The 13,640-nt window shown below is 46.3% G+C and overlaps 1 protein-coding gene across 4 annotated transcripts in view; it reads left to right on the top strand.

Annotated features, from left to right (window-relative positions):
- vti1a (vesicle transport through interaction with t-SNAREs 1A) overlaps positions 1–13,640 on the top strand; it is a 187,038-nt gene that overhangs the window by 90,147 nt on the left and 83,251 nt on the right. For 2 of the 4 annotated variants that reach the window (XM_042305443.1, XM_042305442.1), the window contains 2 exons: positions 5,858–5,928; positions 12,632–12,693. In XM_042305443.1, coding sequence (XP_042161377.1) covers positions 5,858–5,928; positions 12,632–12,693 — 133 coding nt within the window. Of the gene's footprint in view, positions 1–5,857; positions 5,929–12,631; positions 12,705–13,640 lie in introns of all 4 variants that reach the window. The other 2 variants (XM_042305445.1, XM_042305444.1) reach the window with 1 other exon arrangement.

The raw sequence follows: 13,640 nt of genomic DNA, 5'->3' as shown, positions 1-13,640 counted from the left end.
CCCATTAAACCTGCGTCTTATCACCCATAAGACTCCCTTACATCTCTCCATCCGCCAATTGTCCGTAATCAGCCATTTAAAACCACGGCGGAACATTTCCTTTGCGTCTTGCTCCGGTCTGACGGACAGGCGAGGGAGGAGGAGCAGGGGAAGGGGGGGGATGATGAATAGGCTAAGTTGAGTGGCTAATAGAGATCTGTCTTAATCAGAAGTGATTTGTCAGAACAGAAGCTCTGCGGGGTCAGGGCACAGGCCATGAATAAAACACGGCCCAGCAGAGTGAAGAAAGGCCTCAGAAATGCACCCGGACTGACTGCCCACCACGTCGCTGCTCATAGCATCATACACATGCAGACAAAGGCCCACAGTAGGGCTGGTCAGTGCACTGCCTGCTTGGTATTCACCCCTATCTGCTCACATCTATGCAAACTCATGCAAGAAAAGAAAAGCTCTTCCAGCTCAGCTTATCCCGCCACTGCTGTTCAAATAAAATGCTGACTAAACACTATTGGTAATAGTGTTGGGCCAGTAACCGAAATGTCGCTTGTTCGAGTCCTCGAGCCGACAAGGTGAAAAATCTGTCTGTGCCCTTGAGCAAGTGACTTAAATATAAGCACCCACTCGAGTGAGCTGGACTCCCCATTGTACCCACCACACATTCACATGTAAGAGCATCACACTGTAGATTCACCAGATGCTGCATGACCCCCAATGACCTGGTTCTGGCCCTCTTGACTTTGTGAGCCAGGTCAGTCAGTGTGACCAAGACTAGACACATGGCCTGTGGGCTCAGCATAACAACCTTCCCTCAGCGTGTACAACCTTCCCTCAGCGTGTACAACGTCCCTCAGCGTGTACACACGTCCCTCAGCGTGTACAACGTCCCTCAGCGTGTACAACGTCCCTCAGCGTGTACAACTTTGTGTGTAAATAAAATGATCCAGGGGAGTGTACAAAATAAGAACTTTTCCCCAGGGATTATCCTTCCTTAACACATAGGAAGTCCCACCCAGTTGACTACTTCAAAATGGTCCTCAATGCCACTGCCCATGCTAAAACAGGCTTTTGGGCGCTAGTCCTCTGTCTGTCTCTATGGGTGAGACCCAATGCATCTCTTCCAACACTAGGTCAAAGAACCAAAAAGGAGGAGGATGGATGGATTTGGATAATGTTCAATTGAATTTTATCACTATCTGCTTAAGCTAAACTGAGTCAACGCATTATTTGTTCTTATCTAGTCAGTTCTGCTAATCTCCCTAAAGAGCATGAGTTAATATATATAAATTCCTGCTCTCCAGTGGGGGTGTGATTATAGTGGTGGTGTGATTATTTTTTGTCACATACCGGATAGGTGCAGTGAAATGTGTTTTACAGGGTCAGCCATAGTTGTACGGCACCCCTGGAGCAAATTGGGGTTAAATGCCTTGCTCAATGGAACAATGGAGCATTGAGCGTAGAGGCAAGTTTCAGTGATTCTGAATTTGAAGTGAATTTCATTTAGCTCAGCGTTCAATTCCCACAGTAAACCATTTTCCATTATTGTGGGAAAAGGTCATGACTTTTCATAAATAGTGGCGGATGATAATAACTCTGCGTAGTAAGTTAGAGTAGCTTGATTTCTCATTGTTTGTTAATTCTCTCTGATCCAATCCCTCTACATTTTACAATTCTCACTCGTTGTCAGAAACTATGACGTGTTGACACAGTGCCGTCTGTAGTGTAACGGACCGTTCCGGAACATAAAGCCTGGCGATGAGCTGTCAAAACATCACAAACTGTTACAGGTAAAAGTATCTAACACCTCTATTTCAACGTGAGATTCTGTCCATGATGATGAACTGTGTGATCAGACATACTTGAAGTGTATTTGCGTGTTGATTGTAGCTTAAATACAGCCTACGTTGAGATGGATTTGGGGGGACACTTTCCTTTCTTCCTGTGTTCAGGAAGGAATATCATCAGGGGAGGAGACGTTATTAGAAAAGCCTTCTTTCATCCTCCTCCACAGTAGCCGATAGTTCTCAACAATAGCTCCCCTTTCGAGGGAACAGATTTGGCAATTCCTCAACATTTCCTTTACTCTCTGAACAGCCAGATCACCGTGATATACAAGTCAGGATTCGACGTCCTTCCATCTACGAGGACATCAGGAGATGACGTGGAAACCGGCCATTAGGGGTAACAGTGAGCGCTGTTCCCTTCAAGAGGTTTCTGTTTTGTGGACGAGGATGGTGGATGGGGCGTAAGCATCTGCCTCTGATTCCAAAGGTTGCGAGTTCAAATCCAGCAATACAAGATGTTTTTGAGATTTTAGTTTTAAGCCTATCCCAAACCTTAGTCCTTACCTTATCCATTCAGAGTTAATGCCTAACCTTAATAAACACTTTGAAATTTGAAGTTTGAGAAACATGGATGAACGCCTAATTGTGAGGCGAGACTGAGCGCTTGTTGCTTTGAAAGTGACTGTGGTAAAGGGAGAGAGGCCGACGCTGTCGATGGAAATCCAAATGTACCGCAAAGAGCTCCAAGTGGCTGTGTTTGAGTGATCGAGAACTAAAGATGGAAAGATACAGAGGGAGAGGAAGATGGAGGAGCTGGGTAGACGGTGTGTACACAGCTAATGGTCCAGTGGGGAAGGGACAGGACTGTGTGTGGTGAGGTGAGGGAATTCTTAATGGCAACATCCATTTGTGGTTACACAGCTAAGGGACGTGTTTCTCTTTGAACTTGTGGTCTTGGCCCTGGCTGCCGAAACCAGAGTCTTTAATGTGTTCTACAGTCTGTCGGCTCTGGGGACTCTTCATCATAACGGGATTGCGTTTACAGCACACCGGCTCAGCAATGACATTCAATTACAACTTACCTATGTAGGGGAGACGCTGTCTGCACCGTTGTTGGCGTAGTGGTTATGCGCTTCATCAGTAGCGGTAGTAAGTTGAAGGATTAGTAGCTGTGTTTATCAGCCATAGAAATGATGGCACCTAAATCAGTTGTGGTGGCTGTGGTACATGTAGCCTAGCTAGCTGATGAGAATGTTGTTAAAAGTGGAAGCGGGTCATGTTTAACATTCATGGAAAGGTATATAATGTAGCCTACCCATATCAAGTAATTCATCCTCATTTTCTCATTGGCTGCCTTTGTCTGCCTAAATAGACATACCCAAAAGTAACTGCTATTCATGCATAATTACATGACTCTGACATGCCTAAACTTGGTATATTTGGAAGGAAGACATCTGGGAGATGATGAGGAAATGATCAGAAGACAGATAGGAGTGACAGTTCAGAATACACAAGATCAAGCACACACAAATAACCTTCTTTTTTCTTTTTTTTAAGTAATATTTGACCTGCTATAAGTGAATTATTGGTTCCCAGAGCTGAAAACACATCAGATGGCTTTCACAACATGTGAACAATATCAACAACAAAAAATGGGATTGATAGACCTAACAACTAGAAATGGGCAGTTGTTTTAGTAAGTGTGGTCATGGGACATTTACAAGTGTCATTTCAACCTCTCCAAAGTGTCCAAATGTGGTAATTGCACTGTTTTTGCACACTGGATATGCCTAAAAGTGACTGTTCACTATAAAAACTACACTTCTACAACACTAACCTCTCTCAAACATTGTGGTGGGGACAGGGGATATCCAAGTATTTATTATATTTTTCATGCGCAAATATATAGTCACTTGGTGGACATTCAATGTTAACAGGCTAGATTTGTTCCTACCAACCTAAGTATTAATTCCCCCCCCATGTAGCTCAAACACAGACCAAATTGAAGCTTACCTTGTAAGATGTTTGAAAACATGTAGAATACCATAGCAGCCTTAGTTCAACACCTAGCGACCAAATCAAGAGATGCTCCTCTTGTGTAGGATTAAAGAGGCATCGTGAGGCCATAATTCGGACATTTTTCAGCACAACTTTCACTTTTTGAAAAGTGAAGTGCATCTGTTAACCATTTTTAATTGTGTATGGCCTTACTTGAACGTAGGCCTATATTATTCAGACCGAGGTCCTGTACACTACATTCGCACCTCTGCCCCTGTCAATACAGTAGGATATCATTGGGCCCTATTCTTCCGCAACGCTCTCATCCATCTTCTCAGTCTGAGTGTGTGCTTTTCCAATAACGCGCTCTCTGTCTTCATCCACGCCAACGACGATGTGGCTTGACTTGTGTAGCACTTGTCACCCTCATCTGTTTTAAGCCCCATCCCGGACAGAGACGGATGGCGGCGCCTAGTTGTCTTTACAGAAGACTTCCTGCCACAGCTCCGTTCCCTGTTTATCCCTTGTTCTTTTGGAGGGGACTGGGAGGCGTGTATTACTATGGTTACTAATACCTGCATTCAGCCTTTTAATCGACCCTATTTGTCACATGTGACTGTTTGTTTAATCCGTGTATCCTTCAACCTGTCTCGTCCCTGATTTAGAAATGAATGAAGGCAGAAAGAGGTGCGTTGTGCGCCCGTTGAGGGAAATGGAAGGGAGAGGAAAGGGAGTACAAGCGTCACTCATTCGACAGCCCCCCGTCTCCTTCTCTCTGCAATCTCTTTTTCCTCTCTTGTCTAGCTGCCAGATGTAGCCCATTTTTCTGCGGCGTTCCCCCAAAACAAGCAGAGCGGCACGTGGGCTCTTTGGAGTGCCGCACCTGTGTAGTGTAATCTAGTCAGGAGTGCGTTGTTTACGCCGGATTGTTTGGTGCATTTGAAAGCCGTCTTTGATCCGGGCTACAACAAAAAAATGATCCCTCCCTCATTTCTAACCCTAATGCAGTATCTGCTTACTGTTGATGACAGTGGTGGGATCTTAGGAGGGGGGGGGGGGTTCTCTCCGCCTAACCCAAGGGACCAGGAAATGACAGTGACCACTGACGAGCTTGTCAGACGCCTTGTTGGCGACGTTTTAGAAGTGTGCGTTTAAAGTGCTTACATCCACGACGGACGAGCAGCATTTATGAAGAATGGTTTTATGAATATTGCATCAGCTGATTGGATTCCAGTAGCAGGATGTCACGTGCAGCCTGGGATATTGTTGTGAGATACTCGAGTTGTGATATACTGTAAGTGATAGAAAAGTGGTGAGACCTTGAACATCTTGTCCGTTCATCTGAGCATATCCTGACTGAGACCTTTAGAAGTTGAAGATTCAATTAAGCCATCATGAAAGCAGTTGTTAGCATTTTAATATGAAGATCTTTACCTACGTTAACTATTTCAAAGGGAATAGAATTTCATATAGTTCTGTTTTATTCTGAGTGTATCTATTATAAGATTGTGCCTCGAAATGAAGATCAGTTGCTAGTGGTGTTCAAGTTAATGGTGCTGTCGGCACAGCTGATCCAGGCTCTGAGCTAGGCTCAGTAAAGCTTAACTAAGCCCGGCATGGGTTTGGTACAATGTTCCCTAATGTTGGGAAGTTAGTGGACTGGTTGATCTGAACTCGACAGAGCTTGGCTGAAGGAGGCCGAGCACGGTCAGGTTTTAGCTTCTCAAGCTGGTGTTCAGCAGGGTAGTGTGTCCGTCTAGCATTTTGTGCTGTAGCTCAAGGAGGAGTACCATGCGCAAAGCAGCATAGCTATCCGTCTGCTGGCGAACACACACAAACACACCTCAATGTCTATCCTCTATAGCTGTGGACTAGACTATTTGGCAACAGTAGCAGAGCATGGACTTAAGTCACTGGTTCAATTTCGGGATTTAGTGCTGTCATGTCCTTAAGTGAAACACTTACCTTGAACTTCTGTCAGTGAATGTTCAGTGAGGAATGAAAGGGAAGACCGGTGCAACCCAGGCACAGCGTATTCATGCAAACATAACTGTGTTTCTCCTCTCCTTGTTCTTCAGAACAAGTTGGCCAAGAGATCCTGGCTAACCTACACACCGACCGCGAGAAGATCCAGAGATCCAGAGATCGGGTGAGTACACGTGCACGCGCGCACACACATACAGTGCACTGGACATGAACCGTTAGCCTCTAATGAGCGTGTAAAGGCCCGTGCTTGAAGGACAGTGAGATTGAAGGCCAGAACAAAGAGCTGAGGACAACAGGGCAGTGTAGTTGGTTAGGGACATGGTCAACATCCAGTGCTGTACTCATGAAAGCCTTTGTGAGTCCCATGCAATGATGGCATGTGTGATGTAAGACTGTCTAAGCAAACACACACGGGTGCACACACATGCACGAACGGACACACACACACTGACTGAGTATTAGGCCTTGTGACTCTCTTTACCTCTCTCTTTCTACACTGAACAAAAATATATATGCAACATGAAACAATTTCAAGATTTTACTGAGTGACAGTTCATATACGGAAATCAGTCAATTTAAATAAATAAATTGGGACCTCCCATGACTGGGAATATAGATACTTTTTTTTTTTAAGTAGGGGCGTTCGTCAGAAAACCAGTCAGTATCTAGTGGGACCAGCATTTGCCTCGTTCAGCACGACACATCTCCTTTGCGTAGAGTTGATCGTGGCCTGTGGGATGTTGTCCAACTCCTCTTTAATGGCTGTGTGAAGTTGCTGGATATTGGCGGGAACTGGAACACGCTGTCGTACAAGTCAATCCAGAGCATCCCACACATGCTCAATGGGTGACAGGTCTGGTATGCAGGCCATGGAAGAGCAGGGAAAATCTCCGCTTCCAGGAATTGTGTACAGATCCTTGAGACATGGGGCCCTCCATTACCATGCTGAAACATGAGGTGATGGTGGCAGATGAATGGCTCGGTAATGGGCCTCAGGATCTCGTCAAGGTATCTCTGTGCCTCCCGGGTGGCGCAGTGGTTAAGGGCGCTGTACTGCACCGCCACCAGAGACTCTGGGTTCGCGCCCAGGCTCTGTCGTAAGCGGCCGCGACCGGGAGGTCCGTTGGGCGACGCACAATTGGCCTAGTGTCGTCCGGGTTAGGGAGGGTTTGGCCGGTAGGGAAATCCTTATCTCATCACGCACCAGCGACTCTGGTGGCGGACCGGGCGCAGTGCGCGCTAACCAAGGTTGCCAGGTGCACGGTGTTTCCTCCGACACATTTGGCTTCCGGTTTGGATGGCGCTGTGTTAAGAAGCAGTGCGGCTCGGTTGGGTTGTGTATCGGAGGACGCATGACTTTCAACCTTCGTCTCTCCTGAGCCCGTTTGGGAGTTGTAGCGATGAGACAAGATAGTAGCTACTAAAACAATTAGATACCATGAAATTGGGGAGAAAAAGTGGTCAAATTCACACAAAAAAAAGAAGAAAAAAAAGGTATCTCTGTGCATTCAAATTGCCGGCGATAAAATGCAATTATGTTCGTTGTCCATAGCTTATGCCTGCCCATACCATAACCTCACCGCCACCATGGGGCACAACGTTGACATCAGCAAACCACTTGTCCACACAACGCCATACACACGGTCTGCCATCTGCCCGGTACAGTTGATAAAGGGATTCATCCGTAAATCAAATCAAATCAAATGTATTTATATAGCCCTTCGTACATCAGCTGATATCTCAAAGTGCTGTACAGAAACCCAGCCTAAAACCCCAAACAACAAGCAATGCAGGTGTAGAAGCACGGTGGCTAGGAAAAACTCCCTAGAAAGGCCGAAACCTAGAGAGGAACCAGGCTATGTGGGGTGGCCAGTCCTCTTCTGGCTATGCCGGGTGGAGATTATAATAGAACATGGCCAAGATGTTAAAATGTTCATAAATGACCAACATGGTCCAATAATAATAAGGCAGAACAGTTGGAACTGGAGCAGCAGCACGGCCAGGTGGACTGGGGACAGCGAGGAGTCATCATGTCAGGTAGTCCTGAGGCATGGTCCTAGGGCTCAGGTCCTCCGAGAGAGAGAAAGAAAGAGAGAATTAGAGAGAGCACACTTAAATTCACACAGGACACCGAATAGGACAGGAGAAGTACTCCAGATATAACAAACTGACCCTAGCCCCCCGACACAAACTACTGCAGCATAAATACTGGAGGCTGAGACAGGAGGGGTCAGGAGACACTGTGGCCCCATCCGAGGACACCCCCGGACAGGGCCAAACAGGAAGGATATAACCCCACCCACTTTGCCAAAGCACAGCCCCCACACCACTAAAGGGATATCTTCAACCACCAACTTACCATCCTGAGACAAGGCTGAGTATAGCCCACAAAGATCTCCGCCACGGAGAGGACACTTCTCCAGCATCCCAGTGGCCGTCGAAGATGAGCATTTGCCCACTGAAGTTGGTTACGATGCCGGACTGCAGTCAGGTCAAGACCCTGGTGAGGACGACGAGCACGCAGATGAGCATCCCTGAGACGGTTTCTGACAGTTTGTGCAGAAATTATTCATTTGTGCAAACCGAGTTTCATCAGCTGTCCGGGTGGCTGGTCCCAGGTGAACAAACAAACGTGTGCGCGTGGAACAGTTCTGGGATCTTTTATTTCAGCTGTTGAAACATGGGACCAACACTTTACGTTTATGTTTTTGTTCAGTATATTGCTATCTATCACTTCTATTCTCTTCCTATCACTCTCAATTTTAGAGCATTAAACTGTGGCCCTCTGTCTCCCCCACCATCTCCCCCTCTCACTCTCACCCTCTTTCTCTCTCTGTCTGTCTGTCCCTCCCGATGTAATCTTCCACACCTCCACCCTTCCTCCCTTAGACAGACAGGTAGAGTAGACAGAGCTCCAGCACGGTGAGGGGCCCCGCTCTGACGGTCCATCCACGGAGAATGCTAAAAGATCACAAAATGGCAGTGGGCCTCGCAGGCGATTTCAAAGGAAATCCAACATTTCCTTTCAAAAGGTCTGCCTGCCGTCTAAGGAGAATAGTCTCTTTTTCTCTCTCGTTTTTTTCCCCCCATGAACCCTCACAGGCCCCCCTCTTCCTTTTAAAGACATTTTGTGGGTCGAAAAGCAGTATGGGGAGCGGGGGAAAGAGAAGAAAGACAAGATGTGAAGACACAGGATGGAAGCGTCGGTAAACGTCGTCCTTGCATGGAAAAGACAAAGGATTAATGGGTTTGGGGGGTGGCATTGTTTAAGCATAAATACCCAGACACACTTGCGTTCACAGTGAGTGGCACACACACAATAGTTTCACTCACTCACTAATCACACGCATACACTCAGCATGTCTTTCCCTTAGTCAAATCAGGTGTCAAAGGTTTTGTTGTGTTTTTTGTTTCTGGTATAAGTGGAAGTCGACAGCAGACACTTGAACTTGTTTTTTTAACTTCAATCACTGAGCACTGTCACCAATCCTCACAGTAAATTAATTCCTTAAATACTTAATTAGAATAGATTGTTTGCCTTATTGCCTCATCAATCTCAGGCTATATCTTATAAATGGGCCCTTATGATATATATATTAGAGAGACGGAGTGAGAGAGACTGAGTGAGAGAGACTGAGTGAGAGAGACTGAGTGAGAGAGACTGAGTGAGAGAGACTGAGTGAGAGAGACTGAGTGAGAGAGACTGAGTGAGAGAGACGGAGTGAGAGAGACGGAGTGAGAGAGAGACAGAGAGAGAGAGAGACGGAGTGAGAGAGAGACGGAGTGAGAGAGAGACAGAGTGAGAGAGAGAGAGAGAGAGAGAGTGAGAGAGAGACGGAGAGAGAGAGAGAGAGTGAGAGAGAGACGGAGTGAGAGAGAGACAGAGTGAGAGAGAGACAGAGTGAGAGAGAGACAGAGTGAGAGAGAGACGGAGTGAGAGAGAGACGGAGTGAGAGAGAGACGGAGTGAGAGAGAGACGGAGAGAGAGAGACAGAGAGTGAGAGAGACGGAGTGAGAGAGAGACAGAGAGAGAGAGAGAGAGAGAGAGACAGAGAGAGAGACAGAGTGAGAGAGAGAGAGACAGAGTGAGAGAGAGAGAGACAGAGTGAGAGAGAGAGACAGAGTGAGAGAGAGAGAGAGAGACAGACAGAGTGAGAGAGAGAGACAGAGAGAGACAGACAGAGTGAGTGAGAGAGTGAGAGAGACAGAGTGAGAGAGTGAGACAGACAGAGTGAGAGAGTGAGAGACAGACAGAGTGAGAGAGTGAGAGAGAGACAGAGTGAGAGAGAGAGAGACAGAGTGAGAGAGAGAGAGACAGAGTGAGAGAGAGAGAGACAGAGTGAGAGAGAGAGAGACAGACAGACAGACAGAGTGAGAGAGAGACAGACAGAGTGAGAGAGAGAGAGACAGAGTGAGAGAGAGAGAGACAGAGTGAGAGAGAGAGAGACTGAGAGAGTGAGAGAAAAAAAATGTGTATTTTGGGCGAAAGTTGGAAGTCTCTGGGGAGCGATCCATCCATGGGGTTTGAAAGAGAACTCAGGCGGCTGTATGGCTGGTGTTAGTGCCAGCTACCAAAACCACATCTGAGCCAGCTCAGCTTGCCATCCATCACGTTCGTCAACACAGCCTGCCAGAACAACCCTCACATGGAGAGAGGGAAAGAGATAAGGAGATTGAGATGAGCGAGAGGGAAGGAAGGAGTGAGAAAGTGTGAAAAGAAAATATGAAGACAACAGAGGCAAAAGGGTAAATAAATGTCAGGGTGAAGGGTCAGTAAGTGTGGAACATAGTAAGAGTTAAATAGATAAAGAGCTGGTGATATTTGGGGTTTGTAGGAAAGGCAAAGCCAAAGGTGCAAGGAGATGGAGAGAGGGAAGGTCAGAGAAAGCCGCCCCCCCCTCCTGTCTCTGAATAGTCTCTTACACAGCGAAGGCCTCCCCATCACAAATGTGACTACAGCTAGAATTCTGTGGTTTCTCATTCGTCACGGTGTCAGCATTTTACTCCACACACAGATGTAGTCGCAGCACAAAGTTTTCTGCAGACCACTTGTCTCTTTCATTCTACAGGCCTTCTCTCATTTGCTGTGTTCGTCTCTTTCCAGAATATTTTTCTCTGTCTGAATTTTAGCCCAGTTTTGCACATCAGCAGTCAAGTTTTCAAGATATAGGACTTTCAGAAAGCAACTAGCCACATTTTGTATCATCATGATGTGGCAAGTTACAATTAGCTTTTTGAAGTCTTCTATCCTGAACTTGACTGCTGCCAAGCAAATCATTTTGGGACTGTATCAACAGTGGACTAATGAGAAAAATATATATATATTTGGTGTGGATCATTCCTTTAATCTCTTATGTTCTTTCTTATACCCTGACTACACCTATCATGTCACGTGCGCGAGCGTTGCAAAATAAATGTAGAAATCTATATTATTGAATTATTGCACCCACACTGCTCGGGCGCTCCAGCGTTGCCAAGGGCTAAAATAGAAGTCAGTTCTATTTGTGAACAGATCGCGCTGCAAGTCCTGCCTCTCTCATCTGCTCATTGGTTTATAGAAGCAGGTACCCACGTGCCATCTCCTCATTGGTTATACCAACGTGGGTGACTGAAAGACGAACGAGGTCGGTGGCGGTACACGGAACCCAAACCGGCTGCGAGCGTGTGCCATCGTGCATAAATGTATTTTGTCTCACCACACCAAACGCGATCACGACACACAGGTTAAAATATCAAAGCAACAGCAAGCTAGCTAAATAGGACAAATTAGCTAGCAAGTGCAAGCTAGCTAGCTAAATTGCCATAAAAATGTAATGCTTTTCGACCTGTCCCCAAATTAATGTAATTGGTTCAGAGTTTGTTTTGATATTTTGACCTGCGTGTCGTGATCGCGTTTGGTGTGGTGTGACAGCCGGTTTGGGTTCCGTGTTAGTTTCTCTCCATCTCTGTCTCACTCACTTCTCAGTCACAACTGAGCTGTGTTATACTAGGAACACCACCCCGTTCACGAAAATGCATCTCTCCTACAGACAGTAAGTCACGTGGCCTTAGCTTGCTATATAACGCAGGCAGACTGGCATCCAGTTACTGTTTGATAGAACATTTGAATGGGTAAAACAGGTGGCCTACGAGATTGAGTGTGGTATGATCGTTGATGCCAGGCATGCTGGATCCAGTATCTTAGAAACAGCCGTCCTCCTGAGCTTTTCACCCACGACAGTGTTTCCAAAGAATGGCGCGACAAAAAAACAACATCCAGGCAGCGGCAGTCCTGTGGGTGAAAACCGCTCGTTGATAAGAAACGTTGAAGGAGAACGGCAAGGATCGTGCAAGTTAACAGGTGGGCCACAAAAAGACAAATGGCGGCACAGGACAACAGTGGTGTGCAGAACGGCATCTCGGCAGGCATAAATCCTTGATCCTTGTAATGGCTGGGCTATTGCAGCAGACGACCACACCGGTTTCCACTCTTATCAGCTAGAAACAAGAAGAAGCGATTCCAGTGGGCACGCGATCAACACTGGGCAATTGAGGAGTGGAAAAACATTGCCTGGTCTGATGAATCCCGGTTCCTGTTGCATCATGCTGATGGCAGAGTCAGGATTTGGTGTAAGCTGCTTTAGTCCATGGACCCATCCTGCCTGGTGTGAACAGTACAGGCTGGTGGCAGTGGTGTACCGGTGTCCAATCTGCAGAAACTGCTTGTTGTCAGCATGGACCAACATCCCTTTTAGAATCCATGCCCTGAAGAATTCAGGCTGTTCTGGAGGAAAAGGGGGGCCCGACCCAGGACTAGATGTGAGTGTATATGGACTGTATATGTCTATATGTTTTACACCTGTCCTTTCTCCTCCCCTTGCTTCTAGCTGAGAGAGACAGACGCCAACCTGGGCAAGAGCTCCCGCATCCTAACCGGCATGCTGAGAAGGTAAGAGGCAGGTAGGGACCATGATTCTACTGCACGTCTCTGTAGATGTCTTCAACTGTGTCATCAACCACATTTACATCCACTCATTTAAGCACAAATACACTGTAGAAAGGCCTAGAACGGCAGTCATACAGTATACACAGATGGTAAATACATGTGTTATGAGCACATACATAAACCCTGTCACTCATGCACACTCAAACCCACAACATCTTATTTATCCCATATAGTGTACTGTGCTGTTCTTCATAATCCTTTGTGAGTGGGATAATATTGTGTTTTGAGACCATTGTCTTATGCCCCCGTATGTTGTAATCAGTGGGGGAAGGGGAGGACCGTCCTACTCAGTGAAAAAAAAGAAGACGTTTTGCAAGGAAGGTCTACAGTAGCCTCAACTGCACTCTGTGGCAGCACCATGGTGTAGCCAGAGGACAGATAGTTTCCATCCTCTGGGTACATTTACCTCAACACAAAACCTAGAAGGCTCATGGTTCTCATCCCCTTCCATAGATTTTCACGACTTCCGGAGGACATCCCTCCAACCTATCAGAGCTCCTGCAGCATGAACTGACATGTTGTCAGAAATTGAATCTAGTACTGAAAGCATAAGCTACAGTTACCTAGCACTGCACTGCATAAAATGTGATGAGTAGTTGACTCGAAAGACAATAGTTGGACAACAGAGAGAGAGAGATTTTGTTGTATTTCTTTTCACTTTCACTTACTTAGCTATCTAATGCAGCTAGCTAATTTAGCCTACAAAAAAATATGTTCAAACATGGAGGAATGCTATTTATGTTAGCTAGCTAGCTTAGGGTATCCAAAAGTGGAACTCTTCCAGGTAAGCTTTCGGTTCTATAAATGTATTTCCATCAGTGCCAGCCAGTGTAACTGCTAAACTGCTTGCTGTTGTGTGATTTGTAGCTGGTTTACTAACACGTTAGTTT

This window comes from Oncorhynchus tshawytscha, linkage group LG24 (assembly GCF_018296145.1).
Source record: "Oncorhynchus tshawytscha isolate Ot180627B linkage group LG24, Otsh_v2.0, whole genome shotgun sequence".
Classification (NCBI taxonomy): domain Eukaryota; kingdom Metazoa; phylum Chordata; class Actinopteri; order Salmoniformes; family Salmonidae; genus Oncorhynchus; species Oncorhynchus tshawytscha.
This window is presented reverse-complemented; position numbering and strand designations above follow the sequence as displayed.